Raw genomic sequence first — 23,409 nt, forward strand, 5'->3', positions numbered from 1 at the left:
GGGTTAGAATCCTGGAATTCTCTACCTAACACCTTTATGGGAGCACCATCAGCAAAAGGGCCACATTGGTTTGAAGGAGAAAGCCCACCATCTCTGACCTGGGGAAAATAGGGATGGGCAATAAATTGTAGCCTTGTCACCATTGCGTTACTTCCTCTCTGGATCTCCCTCTGTGCTCCCCATGGTTGAAGCTTACTCCCGATGTACACATTCTGAAAATTGGCCTGGAATGGGTATGGAACCCACAACCTTTTGACTCGGAGGCGAGATAGGGGCGCGTTAAACGTTTGTGTGATAACATTGTCGACAGCATTTCCAACCCTATCTTCTCACCACATTTTAATTTTGGATTCTGGTGCACCATAAAATCCAGTGGCAGACGAGCAGACCCTGTCCGGATACGGGATAGTGACAACAGGGGTAACTCGGATGTCATCGCTGTGCCCCCTCCACCTCTTCCCACACAGAATCAGAATGAAAACTGGGCCCTGGATAAATGAGTCATCTGAGTTGTTAACTCCAACTCCGATCCAGATACATGTAAACATGTGCCAATGGATTTTCCCATCCAATACAACTGCAGTGCCTCAGGCACCACAATACACACACTCTCCACTATAAAAGACAGATGGAAACCCAAGCCAATTGGCTGGGGGAGGCTGTGGAGATTCCTCTTTACATGACCAAAACTCGTCCAAGAGATAGCTCTGGCCCTGATAATTCATTGCAGTCGCTTCCTCTTATACCAGATATGTCTGCCCCACCCTCGCTCGAAGGAATTCAGTGCACCATGAGATGCCTGTTCCATGGGTCCACCTTTCTCTGGGAAGAGAACCGACATCTGACCTAGATCTGACCTAGTAATAACTTGAGATTGCTTCCCTGCAAGACAGCAGTGACTACACTGCAAAACGACTTCATTGGCTGTAAAGCGCTTGGGGAAGTCTTGAGGTTGTGAAGGGCGCGATGGAAGTGCAAATCTTTGTTTCTTTCCCCTCCTGAGATATTCAGAGACAGGAGTCCAAGGTTCTAAACCCGCCCCTTACAACAAACAGAGGGAAAAAAAATCCTCGCACGTCACCCAGTGTGTGCCTCTGGCAGTAACCAGCAGGAGTTCAAGATTCATTCACTCCTCGGAGAGCAGGGGCAAGAGGCCAATCCAAATTCCATTTAACACACGAACAGTCATATATATATTTTATATATATATATATATATATATTAACCAAACTAGCTCAAAAGATGCAGTGCATCCGCAAGCCCAGGCGAACCGAGCAGGAGGATCAGCGGCTGCGGGAAGCGTCGGAGAGGGAGACGCGTTCCAACCTGAACCGGCTCGGTAAGACATTAACGGAGGCTCGGGGGAGTGCGACCTGTCAGTGGAGCTGGGGAGTTGGGAGGGGAGCAGAGGGGCTGAGATTCCGCCCCCCCCCCTCTCAAATACACACACCGAACCCGGGTACAGAGGTGACAAGCACCGTCCGACCCACCCATTGCCAGCAGCGCTTGTCCCGGCTCAGACAAGTCATGTTCAAAGTTTGGAGAACTCCTCCCAGCGGCAGAGGTTCTTGTTTCTCTCTCTCTCTCTCTCTCTAATCTCTGGTGTGTTGGACTCAAGTCACCAAGACCATGGCAGTTGCTGAGCAATCTTTCCCCTGCTCTGAACCGACTGACCATCACATTCTTTGCCCTGGTGTGTGGGGTTTTGCCTTTGATAAAGTGTCTACTATATTTCATCACTGGTGTACATGGCATTCCTGGTGTATTTGCTTAGTTTACCATGTAATTTCTGTCATCTTATTTCCCTCTCTGGTGAAAGAAGAGTGTTTGTGCATTTATATTTACACTTGTATTTGTAATCTCAGTACACAAGCCCCAACTTTGCAAGGGGGAGCAGACAGGAAGCAAATGAATTAGGAGGGAGACCGAAGCCTCGGTCAAAGGGTTTTCAAGAGAATTTCAGAGGGAAGGGCCTTGAAAGATCATCCAGTGGTTCAGTAATTTGTTACTGGGCGGGCAGCCATAAAGACGGGGCTAAAGTGTGGCGAGTCGAAGAGACTTAGTAGTTGGCAGGAAAAAAGACAGAGGCGCAAGGGGAGAGCCAACTGTGTAACAGCCACGACAAATACATTTCTCTGCAGCACCTGTGGAAGAGCCTGTCACTCTAGAATTGGCCTTTATAGCCACTCCAGGCGCTGCTTCACAAACCACTGACCACCTCCAGGCGCTTACCCATTGTCTCTCGAGATAAGGAGGCCCAAAAGAAATCCACAGAATGGGAGTTGAAATCCCACCATGGCAGTTTGTGAATTTGAATTCGGTTCAAAACTCCAGAAATTTAAAAAAAAACTAGTGTCGCTAAAAGTGGCCGTGAAGCTGTCGGCTTGTTTTTAAAATCCCAGCAGGTTCACTGACCTCTTTAGGGAAGGAAAGCTGCTCCCCTTACCCAGTTTGGTCTATGTAGCTGCAGTTTCCACACCAACGTGGTTGACTTTGAGCTGCCCTTTGGCATTACGCTGCCAGGAAATTTCCACTCATCCTGGACTTGGCATGGTGGGATGGGGATGTTGGATATTAAAGCTCCCGATCTGGCAGAGGGACACAGTCGGTTGTCATTGATATATGCACAGAAGCTGACACCGTGTTTTCAGATAATGGGGCAGAGGGGCGGTGGGGGGAAGGTGACTTGTCAATGTTGAATAGGAGAGTACCAAGGGATGGTGGCAGGACCGTATCTCCAACACAGAAGTCCTCGAGGTGGCCAACATCCCCAGCATATACACCCTGCTGAGCCAGCGGCACTTGAGATGCCTTGGCCATGTGAGCCGCATGGAAGATGGCAGGATCCCCAAGGACACATTGTACAGCGAGCTTGTCACTGGTATCAAACCCACCATCCTTGTCTCCGCTTTAACGACGTCTGCAAACGCGACATGAAGTCCTGTGACATTGACCACAAGTCGTGGGAGTCAGTTGCCAGCGTTCGCCAGAGCTGGCGGGCAGTCATAAAGGCAGGGTTAAAGTGTGGCGAGTCAAAGAGACTTAGCAGTTGGCAGGAAAAAAGACAGAAGCGCAAGGAGTGAGCCAACTGTGTAACAGCCCTGACAACCAACTTTATCTGCAGCACCTGTGAAAGAGTCTGTCACTCTAGAATTGGCCTTTATAGCCACTCCAGGCGCTGCTTCACAAACCACTGACCACCTCCAGGCACTTACCCATTGTCTCTCAAGCTAAGGAGGCCAAAGATAAGGGATGGAATGCTGAGGCACATCCCAGATGACTAGGCAAAGGCATTAGTGGCTATGTTGTGAGAGTAGGGCTCGAGCAATGAGTGAGCAGTGCAAAGAAAATTGAGCAAGAAGGAGAGACGAATGGTAATAGTCAACACAGTCAGAGGTTGGAGACAAATCAAGGGGGAGAAGAGGAGGGGCAGTGATCTCTGGGTGCAGTCACACAGAATGTCATTGGAGACTTTGGCTCGGGTGGTTTTGACTAAGTGGGCTTGGCAGGGACTATGTTTTCAGGACTGGAACAGTGAGTATTGAGGGAAATGTGAGCATAATGTGGGGAAGTGTGAAGTTAGAGATTGACAGTGATCAATAGGTTCTTGGATACTAAGTGAATTAATGGGTATGGGAATAGTGCGAGAAGGTAGAGTTGCGGTAAAAAAAAAAGCACCCATTATTGTATTGAATGGCAGAGCAGGCTTGAAGGGCCGAATGGCCTACTCCTCCTATTTCTTATACAATTGGATAGCATTGCTTATTCAGAGAACTTAGAGACTTATGAGACATTGGGAATTGCACAGTTAGACATCAAGCCTATTTTTTGAAAGGAGAGGAGCATTGATGATGATTTTGAAAGAGTTGTGAACAATGCTTATAGATAGGAATAGGTTGACAATGTTAACAGTCAAGGGCCAAGGCGGATGCTGGGTACATCAAGTTATATTGAGTCTATAGCACAAAAGCAGGCCATTCAGCCCAACTGGTCTATACTAATATCTATGCTGTACACCAGCCTCTTCCCACTCTATTTCACCTCACTCTGTCAGAATATCCTTCTATTCCTTTCTCCGTCGTCTGCTTATATAGATTTCCCTTAACTGCATCTATGCTATTTTCCTCAACTACTCCATCTGGCAGAGAGTTCCACGTTCTAACCACTCTTTGGATAAAGAGATTTCTCCTGCATCCCCTGCTGGTTGGCACAGTGGTTAGCACCGCAGTCTCACAGCCCCAGCGACCTGGGTTCAGTTCTGGGTACTGCCTGTGCGGGGTTTGCAAGTACTCCCTGTGACCGTGTGGGTTTCTTCTGGGTACTCTGGTTTCCTCTCACACATGCTAAAGACTTGTGGATTGATAGGTAAGTTGCCCCTAGTGTGGGGATGTGAGAGGGAAATAGGATTAGTATAAATGGGTGGTTGATGGTTGGCATGGACTCATTGGGCCAAAGGGCCTGTTTTGGTGCTGTATCTCTCTATGGATTTATTAGTGACTATCTTATATTTATGGCCTCTAGTTTTGGTCTCCCCCGCAAGTGGAAACATCTTCTCCACGTCTACCCTATCAAACACTTTCATAAACCTAAAGACCTCTATCAGGCTAATCCTCAGGCTTCACTTTTCAATTACAAGGATAGATTTGGAGAAGCTAGGGCTGTTCTCCTTAGAGAAGAGAAGTTTGAGAGGCGATTTGATAGAGATGTTCAAAATCATGAGATGTCTATAGAGACTAGACAAGAGGAAATGTTCCCATTGGCTGAAGGGTTGAGAACCAGAGGACACCGATTTAAGGTGAATGGCAAAAGAACTAAACCTTTTACATAGTGAGTGGTTAGGCTCTGGAATGCACTGCCTGAGAGTGTGATGGAGGCAGATTAAATCATGCTTTCAAAAGCAAGTTGGAGAGAAAAAAGTTGCAGGGCTACAGGGAAGGGGAGGGAAGTGTGACTAGCTGAGTTGCTCTTGCAGAGAGCCAGCATGGACAGGAAGGACTGAATGGCCTCCTTCTGGGCTGAAACCGTTCTGTGATTCTATGTTCAACCTTTCCTGATCGTTATAAGCTCTCAGTTCAGGTATCGTTCTTCTGAATCTGTTTTACACCTTCTCCACTGCCTGTATATCTTTTTTTGTAATATGCACAGTACTCCAAGTGTGATCTAACTAAGGTTGTATACAAGCTTAACATGACATCCCTGCATTTGAAGCAGGTAGATAGGAAATGGGTTGGAAAGGGGTCAAGCAGGTTAGTGGCGGGCTTCATAGCAGATATTAATGAGGGAAGATGGTGGAGGAGTTGTGTAGTGTCAGGGTGAAGCAGGATGTGCAGAGACCTGGGGAGAGTGGGTGAAGGGAGGAGAGGAGAAAGAGGCAGTGAGGAGATGACCTCAATTTTGCAAACAAAGGAATCCAGGAGCTTATCACAGCTGGTATTGGAGGTAAGGATGGAGAGGAATGCAGGATGAGATCATTCTTTATAATCCCAAATTTATTGTTCAGATATTTTGCTGGTGGGCTAGTTTTATTGGTGTTATATTTTGCACCAGAATAACACTAATAATGGCTACAGTATGGGGGGTAGGTTGTAAGGAAGTGTTTAGCCCTGATGCTGCAGCCATCTTGGTGTGAGGCTTGGTGGACTGTGCCTGTCAATTTTGTATGATCATATAAGCAGGATTTTATTTTGTTCATACTCCTCCTGAAAGTAGCACAAAGGGCTGTTGAATACATTGTTTCTCCCACTTCTTTCCTGAAGGCACTGGCTCTAGCTGAGGTATGGCCCAGTCGATGTCGAGGGTTATCTCACAGTGCTCATGAGTGAGCCTAGGCTGTCTGACCATGGTGGGCATCACAGCGATGCTTGATTTTGACCTGACTTGTGCTTTCCAGGCAGAGCCAGGAGGAGCACCCCTGTATTTTTTTTCTCTCTTTCCTAAGTCAGTAAAACCAAGGCTAACTATGATATTTCAGCTCTCAGCTTAGATTGAACCCTGGGACCTTTTTAGTCAGCATGTTTCTCTGTGCCACACATGAGCATACAAGGCTAAGGGCTAAGTGCTGGAAAATGGAATTGGAATAGATAGGCTTGACGGCCAGTGCGGACAAGGTGGGCCGAAGGGCCTGTTTCTGTGCTGTATGACTCTATGAGTGATCCATTCACCAACAAACCTATTGGGGGAGCTCAACTGGCGGGTGGGGGGTCAAAGTTTGACAATTTTGTTTTCAGCATTGCCCTTTTCCATAGGTAGATTGCCCATTGCCTGCTTATCTATCACAGTAGGAACCTTGCAATGGCTAATTTGCCCAGTCAGAACAAGGGCTGACAGATAACTGTTATATGTAGATTGTGGGTAAATCTGATTCCAGCTGTCTGGGTGGCACAATCTCCTTTCAACTCTTGGACGAGGTGATTCAAATGCAGCTCCAATGGTTGTTAGTAGTTCACAGGTGCCAATATTTCAGTATTACTGGGGATCATGGAGGTGACAATAACCATTGGTGTATGAAAATGAAAGCTACAGGGGGCATTTTTCTTGAGATTGGGCTCAAAGCCATTGTTGAACTTGCTTAGTAACCCACCAGGAAGTTGAACCCTGGTCTATGGTGTGTAAGCTGATGTTGGTCAATATGCTACAATCAGGCTGAGTTCTCCTGGGTTACAGAGCCTTCTGTATCTGATTAACCACTGGTGACCACGGTCTGGGGCCAGTATGGCTAAGCTTTTGGTTTTTCACAAAACAAAATAGCTTGGAAATCGGATCAACAAATGTAAAAGATGTTTTTTATTCTTTCATGGGATGTGGGCATCGCTGGCAAGACCAGCATTTGTTCCCCATCCTAATTACCCTTGACAACTGAATGGCTTGCTAGGCCACTTCAGAGGGTATGTAAGAGTCAGCCACATTGCAGTGGGTCTGGAGTCACATGTAGGCCAGACCAGGTAAGGACATCAGATTTCCTTCCCTAAAGGACATTAGTGAACCAGATGTTTTTTTTACGATAATCGATAATAGTTTCACTGCACCATTACTGAGATTAGCTTTCAATTCCAGCTTTTTATTGATCAATTAAATTTATCAAGTAATCAAATTTAAATTTCACCAGCTGCCATGGTGGGATTTGAACCTGTGTCCCCAAGCATTAGCCTGGGCCTCTGGCTTACTAGTCCAGTGAGAGTAAGGTCTTCTTCCGGAAAAAGAAAATCAAAGTATATAGGCACCTTTTCCAGTTCACTGCAAACATTTTAATAAAATTTGAATTTTTATTTCGCTTATCTCAACATCAAAACATTTCAAAGTGCCTCACATAATGGGTTGCTATTGAAGTGCATTGACTGTTACATGGAACAGTGATTTTCCTACAAACGGCTGTCAATCTTGTTTGGTTTCTTTTCTGGATGAGGGAGGAATGATCAGAAATTTCTCCTAATCCAAGAAGAAAGGAGTAATAGCACAAGAACCAACGCCCAACTTTTATGATTTGCAAAAGCTTAGAAGGATTAGTACCAAACTTGGCCCGGCAAAACTAACCTACTAAGTCTAATTTATCGGCATAAACAATATGCGGAGCCACTCAACGCTAATCCAAATGCCACAAGACAATGAAGGAAGAAAGAACTTGCATTTACCTAGAATGCCTTTCATAGCCAACAAAGTGCTTTTCGAGCTGTAGTCACTGTTGTAATGTAGGAAATGTTGCAGCCAGTTTGCACACAGCAAGATCCCACCAATAGCACTGTGATAAATGACCAGATGTTGGCTGAGGAATTAAGCATCCTCCCGGGATTTAGCAGTTGGGAGCTGGTGAATAACGTTGCATCATCGAGAGGATAGGCTGAGGGCTAATGGACCTGACTGTTTGTTTGTATGGCTTTTTTCTGAGGCCTGTGAAGAGGCTGTAAAGCCTACATACAGCTGGCCAGTCAGTGTTCTGTCACTGACCAGCTCTAGTCTTGCTAAAGCCCAAAGATGCAAACAATGACCAGTGGGACTGAAGTTTCTTTGAAGGTTTCATACTTCTACCAGCTTTGCCACCTAGCTGCCTGTACAGGGCGCACCTCACCAGAGCCGGTCTCATTGTCCCAAGAATCTATAGCCCACCATCGTGCACCATATCTCCAACCACGCATTCATCTGCTTTATCCTCCTAATACTATACAGACTAGCGCCTGGCACCTGGAGTAATCTGGAGATTTCTACCTTTTGAGGTTCTCCTTGCTAGTCTCTTTCCTAGCGCCCTAAAATCCGTCTGCAGGACCTCATCCTTCTTTCTACCTATGTCATTGGTACTGATATGGGCCATGACTGCTGGCTATTCACCCATTCCCCCCTCAGACTGCTCTGCAACCACTCAGTGACATCCTTGACCCTGGCACCAGGGAGGCTACATACCATCCTGCATTCACGTCTGCTGCCACAGAAATGCCTGTCTGTTCCCCTAGTATAGAATCCTCTATTACTATTACTTTCCCAATCTTCCTCCTGCCCCCCTGTACAGCTGAGCCACCCATGGTGCTATGGAATTGGCTCTGGTTGCTCTCTTCAGAGGAACCATCATTCTCACCAGTATTCAGACCTGTATACTGGTTGGAGAGCGATGCATTCCAGGGACTCTTGCACCACCTGCCTGTTCTTCCTTATCAGTCTGGTGGCCACTAATTCGATATCTGCCTGCACTCTTAATTTACAGGGGGGGCCACATCCAGAAACGCGCTATCCACGAAACTCTCAGCTTTGCAGATGTACCACAGTGACTCCAGATGATGCTCTGAAACCTGGAGCTCAAGCTGCTCTGGCTGATGAGACTTAATGCCTATGGTTGTCCAGGACACAAGGAGCACCCTGGAGTTCTCAAATGGAATAGGATGTGCACTCCACGAGACCAAGGTGGCCTGCTATGCCTCAATTTATTAGATTATTAACTGACTTAACAGAAATAAACTTAAGACTAAAATCAATATTCACCATCTACTCACCAGCTAGCTGCTTCCCTTGTGCAGACAGCACTTTATTTTATAGGGAGGTTAACTTCAATGTTTTTACTTAACTCTTATTATCTATATACTTCAGATTTTAATTTACTGAAAAAATCAGAACTCTTTAGTGTTACATAATGGTTATATAATTTAAACTTTATCCCCTAGATGTGATTAATTAATTGAACACTAATTGTAATTGTATTTTAAATTATCAAATTGGCTTTAGTTTTTATATTACTTAATTGATCTAGTCTTACTTTATAGTTGATTAAATAAATAAAAGGTTTGTCAGTATACTCACCCCATATGACTCCTTGTGCTGTGATGTCTCTTTGCAAATTAACTCCACTGTGTTCTTCGGCTGCCACTGCCCCTTTCCTCCCCACTGTGTTCACGAGATCCACTCGTTTTATTCCCACTGTGCTCTCGGGTCAGCGCCGTTCTTGCTGTGTTCTCGGGTCAGCGCCGTTCTTGCTGTGTTCTCGGGTCAGCGCCGTTCTTGCTGTGTTCTCGGGTCAGCGCCGTTCTTGCTGTGTTCTCGGGTCAGCGCCGTTCTTGCTGTGTTCTCGGGTCAGCGCCGTTCTTGCTGTGTTCTCGGGTCAGCGCCGTTCTTGCTGTGTTCTCGGGTCAGCGCCGTTCTTGCTGTGTTCTCGGGTCAGCGCCGTTCTTGCTGTGTTCTCGGGTCAGCGCCGTTCTTGCTGTGCTCTCGGGTCACTGCCGTTCTTGCTGTGTTCTCGGGTCACTGCCGTTCTTGCTGTGTTCTCGGGTCACTGCCGTTCTTGCTGTGTTCTCGGGTCAGCGCCGTTCTTGCTGTGTTCTCGGGTCACTGCCGTTCTTGCTGTGTTCTCGGGTCACTGCCGTTCTTGCTGTGTTCTCGGGTCAGCGCCGTTCTTGCTGTGTTCTCGGGTCAGCGCCGTTCTTGCTGTGTTCTCGGGTCAGCGCCGTTCTTGCTGTGTTCTCGGGTCAGCGCCGTTCTTGCTGTGTTCTCGGGTCAGCGCCGTTCTTGCTGTGTTCTCGGGTCAGCGCCGTTCTTGCTGTGTTCTCGGGTCACCGCCGTTCTTGCTGTGTTCTCGGGTCACCGCCGTTCTTGCTGTGCTCTCGGGTCACCGCCGTTCTTGCTGTGCTCTCGGGTCACCGCCGTTCTTGCTGTGCCCTCGGGTCACCGCCGTTCTTGCTGTGCCCTCGGGTCACCGCCGTTCTTGCTGTGCCCTCGGGTCACTGCTGTTCTTGCTGTGCTCTCAAGGCGCTGCTGCTCCTTTTATCCCCACTGTGCTCTTGGGTCACAGCTGCTTCTTTCCTTCCGCTGTATTCATGAGTGCTACTGTTTTTATCCCTGCTGTATTCTGGGCTCGCCATTGCAATCACTATGTTCTCAGGTCACCGCTGCTCTCACTGTGTTCTCGGGTCGCCGCTGCTCTCACTGTGTTCTCGGGTCGTTGCTGCTCTCACTGTGTTCTCGGGTCGATGCTGCTCTCACTGTGTTCTCGGGTCGATGCTGCTCTCACTGTGTTCTCGGGTCGCTGCTGCTCTCACTGTGTTCTCGGGTCGCTGCTGCTCTCACTGTGTTCTCGGGTCGCTGCTGCTCTCACTGTGTTCTCGGGTCGCTGCTGCTCTCACTGTGTTCTCGGGTCGCTGCTGCTCTCACTGTGTTCTCGGGTCGCTGCTGCTCTCACTGTGTTCTCGGGTCGCTGCTGCTCTCAGTGTGTTCTCGGGTCGCTGCTGCTCTCAGTGTGTTCTCGGGTCGCTGCTGCTCTCAGTGTGTTCTCGGGTCGCCGCTGCTCTCACTGTGTTCTTGGGTCGTTGCTGCTCTCACTGTGTTCTCGGGTCGCAGCTGCTGCCTTTGTTGCTAATGTGTTCTTAGGTTACCGCTGGTGATTTTACCCCTGCTGTTTTTTCTGGTTGCCCCTCCTGCTTTTATCCCCACTGTGTTTTCGGTTGCGCTGCTCCTGCCTCTAGACTTCCTCAGCACAAACCTTTGATTAGCTTGCTAATGCTCACTTATGAGGGAGGACAAATGCAATGAAAGACTTGAAAAATTTAGGCTCCTTTCTTTGAAACAGCGGAGATCACAGGGTGATTTGATAGAGATGTTTAAAATTATGCAGCGATGGAATAGAGTCAATCGAAACAGACTATGTCACCAGTGATTGAGCGGGCATGGATATAAGGGTAAATGTAAGTGATTTAGGACCGAGCAGGAGAATTTTTGATCTAAACTGTGGAATGTCATGATATTGAAGCAGAAATCATGTTAATATTTCAGAGTACATTAGATAGGTGGTTGAAGGAAAGGAAGATAAAGGCATATGGGAATGGACTGGGCATGTGGGATTTGGACTATTGTTCCTGATGAGGATAAACACCAGCACTAGCTGCTTGGGTTGGATTGTCTGTTTCCGACTTGTATTTTTTTTGTGTAATTCTATGTAAATTGTGCTCATTATCAGAGAGATTTAAAGCCATTTTTGAATGGTGGATGGTCTGTCTTGCCTGCTGGAATTATTTGCTTGATCTTCTCAACACTGTTGATAGTGCATGGAGGCACATGCTGTTATCTGTGCCTGCCTGCATTGTTTCAGTTGTCACTCACTCTTCAGATGGGAAATAACTCCTCTTCTGTTGCATGCTGTTATCAGTAAAGAGAACAATGTTATTGTTGATAGTGTCAGCTCACTGCTCGTAACTGCAAACAGGATATGTACACTCACCTCAGGGAATCCTGTAGTCAGAAGATAAATAGAAATTTACATGTGCATCCCTTTTAAGAATCCTATTTCTCTACTTCAGCAGCTAACCTGGCATAGTCTCCCTCCCTCATAATGATAGGCTGGCATCCTATAATGGCTGCAGAATATAGTCGCATATCAAGCACTGTCCTTCATAGTATTAGAAATAGCAAAGAGTTCCCATACAGTAAAGGACATAGGAACAGAAGGAGGTCATTTAGCCCCTTGAGCTGGTTCCACCATTCAATGTGATCATGGCTGATCTGCGACCTAACCTCCATATACCCACCTTTACCCCATATCCCTTAAACTATCAATCTCCGTTTTAAAATTAATAATTGATGCAGCATCCATTGCCATTTGCAAACGAGAATTCCAAACCACCATTTACACATAGAAGTCTTTCTTAATTTCACTCCTGAAGGATCAGGCAGTAATTTTTTAGACTGTGACCCCAGTTCTAGACCCCCAACCAGTAGAAATAGTTTCTCTATATCTACCCTATCTGTTCCCCTCAATGTCTTGAAAACTTTAATCAAATCACCCTCTAAGTTCCAGGGAATACAACCCTAGTTTGTGTAATTGCTGCTCGTAATTTAACCCTTGGAGTCCAGGTATCATTCTGGTGAGTCTACACTGCACTCCCTCCAAGGCCAATATACTTCCTAAGGTGCGGTGCCCAGAATTGCTCACAGTAACTACGGGTGTGGTCTAGGTCTAACCAGTGCTTTGCATAGCTGAAGCACGACTTCTACACCCTTGTATTCAAGATATAAAGGCCAGCATTCCATTAGACTTTTAGATTATTTTCTGTACCTGTTCATGACATTTTAATGATCTATGGTACCTGGACCCCCAAGTCTCTTTGGATCTCCAGTGTTTCCAGCTTTCATCATTTAGAAAGTACCCTGTTCTATCCCTTTAGAGTAGACTATATGATCATAGATGCAATGCAAGACATTTAGAGCAGAGGGCAGAGGAATCTTCTTCACACAGTGAGTTGTGAGGTTTCAGAGTTCACTTCCAGGATTAGTGGTTAAGGCAGAAACTGTGTCAACATTCAAGGTTATGTTGGTTAGATTGATGAAAGGGATAGGGGTTGAATGGTTATAGTAACAAGGTGGTCAATTGCGATCAAGACTATTTATTTATTTAGAGATACAGCACTGAAACAGGCCCTTTGGCCACCGGGTCTGTGCCGACCCATTTATACTAATCCTACATTAATCCCATATTCCTACCACATCCCCACCTTCCCTCAATTCCCCTACCACCTACCTATACTAGGGGCAATTTATAATGGCCAATTTACCTATCAACCTGCAAGTCTTTGGCTGTGGGAGGAAACCGGAGCACCCGGCGGAAACCCACACGGTCACAGGGAGAACTTGCAAACTCCGCACAGGCAGTACCCAGAATCGAACCCGGGTCACTGGAGCTGTTCATGTGAAGGGTAAATGTCATAGAATTGCATTGATTATTACAATGAAGAAACAAGCCTGCACCAGTCTCTTCCCACCGTACCTCATCTCATCCTATCTAACTTATCAGCGTGGACTGGTTGGGCTGTATGGGGTATTTCTGTAGCTGCTATGTATAGTTGCGTAGAAGCCCTCAGGTTTGAAGTCAAATTCAGTACCAACCAGTTGCAGCCTCTCTTGATTGCACTGGGAACCTTTCATTGTTTTGAGGCTTGTGGCCCTCAATGTCTCTTGAAATTCACCATAAGGAATGCAGCAAAAATTGGGGTGACAGTTCCATGGATCTAAGCTACCATTTCCCATATGGTGAGCTCCTGATTTCAGTCATGTCAATCTGGACAGTAGTCCTCACAGGAAGAGCAAAGATAAATGTAGGAGCCAGTAGTTGTATTGGGGAGCTCTTGGTTTAATGCAGCCTGGAAGCTGGGTTATCCCTGACCTCCCTCATAACATTTCTTTCCAAGAAAGTCTGTGGAATCTCAGCTCACTCAACATTGTGCAAGCAAGCAGGCATCAACTCGCAGCCCAGAAACACAGAAGCACTGTGCCAACTGAGGGTCACTGGTCAAGAGGGAGGTAGGCTACCATTGCCCCCTGGCTTGTGTTGTGAGTGCCATCGCGCTCCTCGGGAGGCAGCGCAAGTAGGCAAAACAGTCCATTTTTACCCGGACTGATAGTGGTCAGGATAGACCTTCTTGCCCCTGGTATCCTCTGACGTTTGGGACTGTGGTCAATTTGGAAGAGGTAATCTGATGAAATCAGAGTGAAATGGAAAATCTGGTTGGCAGGGGTTTGTCCTTGCAACCAATGTCTCCAGTAGCTCATGTTTATCGTTCTTGGCTGGCCTCTTAGATTTGGTTGATGGTACCCAGTATACTGTATTTACAAATACTTGTGTGTATGTATATGTGTGTGTGTGTATGTATATGTGTGTGTGTGTGTGTGTGTGTGTGTGCGTGCGTGTGTATTTGTATGTGTGTCTCTGTGTATGTGTGGCTCTGTGTTTGTGTTTTTTCTCCCTCGTTTATGTTAACCTTTCCTCAGTTTTGGTCTCCGCCCATGACACATACCATTGCCAGAAATTGCAAGCGAAATGGCTTTCTGCCAGGCCCTAGCAATGAGCTCTCCATTGCCACTTTGCAACTGAACATTGGCGTTGTAATTTTACACGCCCATACTCCTAGAGCACAGCCTACCCGCCCCCTGGATAAATGGTGGAAATCCTACACTCGAGCTACCGATCCATATTCCCAGTGCACGAGGCTCAGTATCAGGAGGCATTTTCCCCCTCATATGTTGCCAGCTTTTTTTGTGTTTTGATTAGGTCTAAGTTATTTCCTGGTGATTGTGGAAAGCCTCAGCCTGTAAGCAGAGTACATTAATGGCCATGACTGAGTACAATGCTCCCTCTAATTTTTTTTTTTGGCGTGCATGTGCAATTCATTTAAGTGCCCCTTTATATTTTTTGGCGCCACCATGTGTGTGCAGTAATTTAAAGGGGCCGACTTGTGTGCGGTCTGCATAGGGACTTTCGGGTTGCTGTGCAGCTTACAGGGAACATTGACTGAGTAGGATAACAGTGCCGCCCCTCCACCGCATCCTTAGAGTGTTCCTACTTCTCCTGCTAATTTGTATGCTGATTTTCCTCCCACTGCTCCCTAAGTGTGTGCATGCATTGTTCCATGAAGCAGCTCCAGTGTGACAGTGCATAGCTGCAACAGCCTTGTATTCTTGCGGTTGCTCCTGCTCAGATCATTAAATGGGTCAAGTCAGAGAGCACAATGGGATGTTCACCACTTGTCTGGATAGGTGCAGCCACAGCAAGACTTAAAAAGCATGATACCGTCCAGGACAAAGTAGTTTATTTGATTGGTGCCCTTGTAGGTGGACTCTATATATCTGCACTCTCCTTTACTGGAGTAGCTTATATATCTAGGATGCACTTACCAAGGTCCTGTCTTGTAACTTTTATCATAGCGAAGGACAAGAACAGTAATGTCATCATCTCCAGGCTCCCTTGCAAGTCACACACCAGCTCGGTGTAAATATCATTCTTTGTTGCTCGGAGCATATCCTGGAATTTGCTATTTAATGGTACTGTGGGAGCACCATTACTACTTGGACTGCAGTGGTTCAAGAAGGTGGCCCACCACACTCTCAGGGTCACTGTGAACGGGCAATAAATGCCAGCCTTGTCAGCAGCACCCACATCCCGACAGCACTTTTTAAAGAAACTAATTACATTGGAGCCAAAGCCTTGGAAGGAAGGAAGGAAGAAAAAAATTAAAGACAGACTTGCATTTAGAAAGTGCCTTTCATCACCACTGGACATCTCAAAGCACTTTTCAGCCAATGAAGTTCTTTTGGAGTGTAGTCACTGTTGTAATGTAGGAAACTCAACAGCCAGTTTAAGTACAGCAGCTTCCCACAAGCAGCAATGTGATAATGACCAGATCATCTGTTTTCAGTGCTGATGATTGAGGGATAAATATTGGCCAGGACACCAGAAAAAATCCTCTTTGGAATAATGTCATGGGATCTTTTGCATTCACCCATCCAGGCTCATCGAAAGACGGCACCTCCAACACTCCCTCAGTACTGCACTGAAGTGTCAGCCCTGAGTTTTGTGCTCAAGCCCTGGAGTGGGACTTGAACCCAGAGCCTTGTCAGTGGCGAGGAGAGGACACATGTGTCAAAGTGGGCATATTTATCTTGACATGTCCAGTATTCACTCACCTGGCGATCTCTTCACTGGCAGCTTCCACTTCTGGTTTTCAGAGGGGCTTGGCATTCTTCCTCAAAGAGAGATGCCGTCTGACCCGCCTCAGTCACCAGGACCTCCAGTGAGTCAGGGTTGATTGCTGGAGTTTTCCCTACCGCCATCCCAAACGCAATCCTGCAAACTCCCTTTAAGAGCTGCTGGCAGGCCCAACTTTCCGATTAGCAGCTGGACCGCACCTTGGCCTCACTCCCTGATCATGTTTTCCACAAGCAGGGAGCCTGTTCAAATGGGGCGGAGGGGACCAGGGGAATAAGTCAAAAACTGCGGCTCGCCCTTGCTCCAGGCACGGAGCTAACTTTCCAAGCCTTAAATTGGGGCTAATGATTAAAGTATGACATGGTGTATGGTGTAGTGATGTCCAGTTTGAGTCTCTCGCTATTGCTTTACTGGTGAATGTGACCTTGCGGTGGCTGTATTTGTAATTTCCGATTTTAGACCGTTGCTGTTTCGCCAGTCAAGTGGCTTCTTCTTAAAAAGAAACCCAACGGAAGGAGATTTCGGGCTTAAACTGATTGCGATTCCTTTTGTGGTTTATTTTCTTTGCTGTGTTTCTCTGTGTCCCTTTTCTTAACCACATAAGCTTTCAAATCTGAATAACATATCAAATCTCCACCTGAGTTGGGGAGAGGGCAGTCAGCAGGGTGCTTTACATTTGCACTAGCGGGGGGGAGCTTTATTAATGACTGTTTTGAAAAATCAGGTTACCAGCTGTGTACTGCATGATTTGACAAGGAGATATTATCAGCATTCATCTTGGTGGTTCCGCTTGTGAGGATGTTGAAGTTTGCTTGCACTGCAAAGCAAGTTGAAACGGTGGGGGAAAGAAGGAGGCAGTGGACACCCGGTGGAAGATACGGGTAGTCTATGTTTGTGGTCTGAATCGCACTGGAGTTGGCCGCCTGCTGTTAAAATCGTCAAGAGGTTTGCAGTAGAAACGTTTCAGCATGGACCTGACTCTGCAGCAGCAAGACGCTTTTACCAGTTTTTTTCCGTACTTTCAAAACTGAAAGGCTCAGACTGGTGGGCTGTAGGTGTGTGTCTGTCAGCTTTGGGCTATACACTCCAAAGTAAGTCTTGTTCTGTATTTAGTGCACTCTGGACTGTTAACTGCAGACTGCGTGTTATCCGGTATGTAACAACAACTTGATTTATGTAGCATCTTTAACCTAAGGAAACGTCCCAACGTGCTTCATGTGCTGTGTCGCATAAGGAAATATTAGAACAGATGACCAAAAGCTTAGTCAAAGAGGTGGGTTTTAAAGAATGCCTTAAGGGAGGAGAAGGAGAGAGAGAGAGAGGGGGAGACAGAGAGGTTTAGACGGAGAATTCCAGAGCTGAGTGCCAAGACAGCTGAAGGTGCAACTGTCAATGGTGGAGCGATTAAAATTGGATGTGCAAGAGGCCAGGAGTGGAGGAGCATAGAGATCTCGGAGGGTTGTGGGACTAGAGGAAGTTAGAGACAGGAGCCAATGTAGGTCACCGAGCACAAGGGGTGGTTGTTGAATGGGCAAGTTGGGATACGGGAAGCAGAGTTTTGATTGATCTGAAGTTCACAGAGGGTACATGGTGGAAGACTGGCCAGGAGAGCATTGTAATGGTCAAGTCTAGAGGTAACAAAGGCATGGATCGGAGTTTCAGCAACAGATGAGCTGAGGCGGGGGCAGAGACAGATAATGTTAGGGAGGTGGAAGTAGGTGGTATTGGTGATGGAGGCGATATCAGTTCAGGAGCTCAGCCATGGATAGCATGTTATCCTGTAGGTAATCCATTGCAAGAGGGAGCTATCATGTATGTGACAAGAGCAAAGAACAGTCACAATCTAGTTCTTAATGAATGCAGGTGTATGACAAATATACCCAGAATCTGACACTAGCTGGGTGCGCTCCCCACACACTGGGACTATTGGAGCTTTATTTTCTTACTGGCTCCATGATGCACCTCGCCTGTCTGTATTTGATGTTGAGGTGGGCTATAGAAAATGTTAATATGGAAAGTGTTCCATTCTGCAGCACTAAAATCCTTCACTTTAATAAGCACAAAAAAAATTTATTTGAAGGAAAAAGCAAATTTACCCGGCAAGCTACTTTTATGTTCTCCCTGATATTTTAGATCTTTTCAGCTGCCACCTTACCTGTGAGAGCAGGATGGTGGCCACTCTTTGCTGGTAAGAGGGGGAGCCTTTCCTGCCCTGCCTTTAGGGAAGCACCATGCCTTCACTCACAGCCAACATGGTGACATTGAGAGAAGCTGAAAACCACGCGCTATATGTGGTGCCCCTGTCAGTGTGGCCACTCCTGGGTGACATTGGAAAAGAGCCAGCTTGATTCCAGACTGACCATCATCCAACTTCAGTGCCTCCCGCTGGGGGAGTTTAGTGCCGGGAAAGTGAACACTTTCCATTTTATGCAGCCAATCTCAAGGTCAAACGCTCCCAGTTTAGAGACAACGTGGGAGCCAGGCAGAAGCGGTTGCTCCCAGCGGTGTGCCTTAGTCCCAGTCTCAGAGGAGTGCACCAACGTTCTGGATATATTTTTTCATTCACGTGATGTGGGCGTTGCTGGCAGGGCCAGCATTTATTTCCCATCCCTAATTGCCCTTGAACCATGTGGTGTAGGTACCATTGGAGAGGGACTTCCAGGATTTTGACCCGCCGACAATGAAGGAACGGCGATATAGTTCCAAGTCAGGATGGTGTGTGACTTGGAGGGGAACTTGCAGGTGGTGGTGGTCCCATGCATCTGCTGCCCTTGTCCTTCTAGGTGGTAGAGATTGTGGGTTTGGAAGGTGCTGTCGAAAGAATCTTGGCAAATTATTGCAGTAATAGATGGTGCACAATGCTACCACTATGTGCCAGTGGTGGAGGGATTGAATGTTGAAGGTGGTGGTTGGGGTGTTGATCAAGAGAGCTGCTTTGGCCTGGACGGTGTCGAGCTTCTTGAGTACTGTTGGAGCTGCACCCATCCAAGCAAGTGAAGGGTATTCCATCACACTCCTGACTTGTGCCTTGTAGATGGTGGACAGGCTTTGGGAGTCAGGAGGTGAGTTACTGCAGAATTCCCAGCCTCTCACCTGCTTTTGTAGCCACAATATTTTTATGGTTGGTCCAGTTAATTCAATGGTGACCCCCAGGATGTTGATGGAGGGGATTCAGTGATGGTAATGCCAAAGGGAGATAGTTATATACTCTCTTGTTGGAGATGGTCATAACCTGGCACTTGTGTGGTGCCACTTATCACCCCAAGCCTGAATGTTGTCCAGGTCTTGCTGCACTGCTTCAGTATCTGAGGAGTTGCGAATGTAACTGTGCAATCATTAGCGAACATCCCCATTTCTGACATTATGATGGAGAGAAGGTCATTGATGAAGTATCTTAAGATGACTGGGCCTAGGCCACAACCTTGAGGTACTCCTGCAGCGATATCCTGGGCTGAGATGATTGGCCTCCAAAAACCACAACCATCTTCCTTTGTGCTAAGTATGACTCCAACCAGTGGAATGTTTTCCCCCCTGATTCCCATTGACTTCAATTCTGCTAGGGCTCCTTGATGTCAAGGTCAGTCACTCTCACCTCACCTTTGAAATTGAGCTCCTTTGTTCATGTTTGGACCAAGGCTGTAATGAGGTCAGGAGCCAAGTAGCCCCGGCAGAACCCAAACTGTACATCGATGAGCAGGCCATTGCTGATTAAGTGCCGTTTGATAGAACTGTCAACGATACCTTCCATCACATTGCTGATGATTGAGAGTAGACTGCTGGGTAATTGGCCAGATTTCCCAGTCTGGCAGAGATGCCCTTCAAGACAGGACAGCCCAGCAGTAGTGGTGCTCCCAAGCCACTTTTGGTGACGGACACTGAAGTCCCCCACCCAGAGTACATTCTGTGCCCTTGCTACCCTCAGTGCTTATTCTAAGTGGTGTTCAACATGGAGGAGTACTGATTCATGAGCTGAAGAAGGGTGGTAGGTGGTAATCAGCAGGAGGTTTCCTTGCCCATGTTTGACCTAATGCCGTGAGACTTCATGGGGTCCGAAGTCAATGTTGAGGATTCCCAGGCCACTCTTTCCCAACTGTGCCAGCAACTCTGGTGGGTTTGTCCTGTTCTTCTTTGGCCTCCTTATCTCGAGAGACAATGGGTAAGCGCCTGGAGGTGGTCAGTGGTGTGTGGAGCAGCGCCTGGAGTGGCTATAAAGGCCAATTCTAGAGTGACAGGCTCTTCCACAGGTGCTGCAGAAAAATTTGTTTGTCGGGGCTGTTAGACAGTTGGCTCTCCCCTTGCGCCTCTGTCCTTTTTCCTGCCAACTACTAAGTCTCTTCGACTCGCCTCATTTTAGCCCCGCCTTTATGGCTGCCCGCCAGCTCTGGCGAACGCTGGCAGCTGACTCCCACGACTTGTGATCAATGTCACAGGACTTCATGCCGCGTTTGCAGACATCTTTAAAGCGGAGACATGGACGGCCGGTGGGTCTGATACCAGTGGCGAGCTCGCTGTACAATGTGTCTTTGGGGATCCTGCCATCTTCCATGCGGCTCACATGGCCAAGCCATCTCCGGCGCCGCTGACTCAGTTGTGTGTATCAGCTGGGAATGTTGGCCGCCTCGAGGACTTCTGTGTTGGAGATACGGTCCTGCCACCTGATGCCAAGTATTCTCCGGAGGCAGCGAAGATGGAATGAATTGAGACTTCGCTCTTGGCTGACATACTTTGTCCAGGCCTCGCTGCCATAGAGCAAGGTACTGAGGACGCAGGCTTGATACACTCGGACTTTTGTGTTCCGTGTCAGTGTGCCATTTTCCCACACTCTCTTGGCCAGTCTGGACATAGCAGTGGAAGCCTTTCCCATGCGCTTGTTGATTTCTGCATCTAGAGACAGGTTACTGGTGATAGTTGAGCCCAGGTAGGTGAACTCTTGAACCACTTCCAGAGCGTGGTCGCCAATATTGATGGATGGAGCATTTCTGACGTCCTGCCCCATGATGTTCGTTTTCTTGAGGCTGATGGTTAGGCCAAATTCATTGCAGGCAGCCGCAAACCTGTCGATGAGACTCTGCAGGCACTCTTCAGTGTGAGATGTTAAAGCAGCATCATCAGCAAAGAGGAGTTCCCTGATGAGGACTTTCTGTACTTTGGACTTCGCTCTTAGACGGGCAAGGTTGAACAACCTGCCCCCTGATCTTGTGTGGAGGAAAATTCCTTCTTCAGAGGACTTGAACGCATGTGAAAGCAGCAGGGAGAAGAAAATCCCAAAAAGTGTGGGTGCGAGGACACAGCCCTGTTTCACGCCACTCAGGATAGGAAAGGGGTCTGATGAGGAGCCACCATGTTGAATTGTGCCTTTCATATTGTCATGGAATGAGGTGATGATACTTAGTAGCTTTGGTGGGCATCCGATCTTTTCTCGTAGTCTGAAGAGACCACGTCTGCTGACGAGGTCGAAGGTTTTGGTGCGATCAATGAAAGCAATGTAGAGGGGCATCTGTTCACCACTTAGAATAATGTTTGACCTAATGCGGTGAGACTTCATGGGGTCCGAAGTCAATGTTGAGGATTCCCAGGCCACTCTTTCCCAACTGTGCCAGCACCTCTGGTGGGTTTGTCCTGTTGGTGGGACAGGATATACCCAGGCATGGTGATGGAGGAGTCTGGGATATTGTCTGCCAGTTATGATTCGGTGAGTATGACTATGCCAGGCTGTTGCTTGACTTGTCTGTGGGACAGCTCTCCCAATTTTGGCACAAGCCCCCAGATGTTAATGAGGAGGACATTGCAGGGTCCGCCTATGTTGTTTGCACGGCCTACTGTTATTCTTATTCTACTTTTCAGTTGTAGTTTAATACAACTGATTGGCCTGCTGGGCTATTTCTGAGGGCAGTTAAGAGTCACTCACATTTGCTGTGGGTCTGGAGTCACACGTAGGCCAGACCAGGCAAAGACAGCAGATCTCCTTCCCTGAAGGACATTAGTGAACTCGATGGGTTTTTAAGAGAATCTGGTCGTTTCACATTCATCATGACTGAGACGAGCTTTATACTCCAGATTTATTAATTAAGTGAATTTAAATTCCACTAGCTTCTGTGGTAGGGTTTGAACTCATGTCTCCGGAGCATTAGTCTGAGTTTCTGGATTACTGGTGGTCTGAGGTGCATTTGTTTTAATGCAAGGAGTGTAGTAGGTAAGGCAGATGATCTTAGGGCTTGGATTAGTACCTGGGAGTATGATGTTATTGCTATTACTGAGACTTGGTTGAGGGAAGGGCACGATTGGCAACTAAATATCCCAGGATATCGATGCTTCAAGCGGGATAGAGAGGGAGGTAAAAGGGGTGGAGGAGTTGCATTACTGGTCAAAGAGGATATCACAGCTGTGCTGAAGGAGGGCACTATGGAGGACTCGAGCAGTGAGGCAATATGGGCAGAACTCAGAAATAGGAAGTGTGCGGTAACAATGTTGGGGCTGTACTACAGGCCTCCCAACAGCAAGCGTGAGATAGAGGTACAAATATGTAAGCAGATTATGGAAAGATGTAGGAGCAACAGGGTGGTGGTGATAGGAGATTTTAATTTTCCCAACATTGACTGGGATTCACTTAGTGTTAGAGGTCTAGATGGAGCAGAATTTGTAAGGAGCATCCAGGAGGGTTTTCTCGAGCAGTATGTAAATAGTCCAACTCGGGAAGGGGCCATACTGGACCTGGTGTTGGGGAATGAGCCCGGCCAGGTGGTTGAAGTTTCAGTAGGGGACTACTTTGGGAATAGTGATCACAATTCCGTAAGTTTTAGAATACTCATGGACAAAGACGAGAGTGGTCCCAAAGGAAGAGTGCTAAATTGGGGGAAGGCCAACTATACCAAAATTCGGCAGGAGCTGGGGAATGTAGATTGGGAGCAGCTGTTTGAAGATAAATCCACATGTGATATGTGGGAGGCTTTTAAAGAGAGGTTTATTAACGTGCAGGAGAGACATGTTCCTGTGAAAATGAGGGATAGAAATGGCAAGATTAGGGAATCATGGATGACAGGTGGAATTGTGAAACTAGCTAAGAGGAAAAAGGAAGCATACATAAGGTCTAGGAGGCTGAAGAAAGACGAAGCTTTGAAAGAATATCGGGAATGTTGGACCAATCTAAAACGAGGAATCAAGAGGGCTAAAAGGGGTCATGAAATATCTTTAGCAAACAGTGTTAAGGAAAATCCCAAAGCCTTTTATTCATATATAAGGAGCAAGAGGGTAACTAGAGAAAGGATTGGCCCACTCAAGGACAAAAAGGAGGAAAGTTATGCGAGGAGTCAGAGAAAATGGATGAGATTCTAAACGAGTACTTTGCATCGGTATTCACCGAGGAGAGGGACATGACGGATGTTGAGGTTAGGGACAGATGTTTGATTACTCTAGGTCAAGTCGGCATAAGGAGGGAGGAAGTGTTGGGTATTCTAAAAGGCATTAAG

The 23,409-nt window shown here is 47.0% G+C and overlaps 1 protein-coding gene across 3 annotated transcripts in view; it reads left to right on the forward strand.

Moving 5' to 3' along the window:
- Positions 1 to 23,409, forward strand: part of plcd1a (phospholipase C, delta 1a) — a 122,239-nt gene that overhangs the window by 12,365 nt on the left and 86,465 nt on the right. The window contains exon 1 of one of the 3 annotated variants that reach the window (XM_068015720.1): positions 1,085 to 1,339. The exons of 1 other annotated variant lie outside the window; for it this stretch is intronic. In XM_068015720.1, the coding sequence (XP_067871821.1) occupies positions 1,243 to 1,339 (97 nt within the window). In that variant the 5' untranslated portion in view covers positions 1,085 to 1,242. Of the gene's footprint in view, positions 1 to 1,084; positions 1,340 to 16,952; positions 17,035 to 23,409 lie in introns of those variants that run through there. One more of the 3 variants, XM_068015722.1, reaches the window with a different exon arrangement.

The sequence above is a fragment of the Heterodontus francisci genome, chromosome 2, assembly GCF_036365525.1.
Source record: "Heterodontus francisci isolate sHetFra1 chromosome 2, sHetFra1.hap1, whole genome shotgun sequence".
Taxonomy (NCBI): domain Eukaryota; kingdom Metazoa; phylum Chordata; class Chondrichthyes; order Heterodontiformes; family Heterodontidae; genus Heterodontus; species Heterodontus francisci.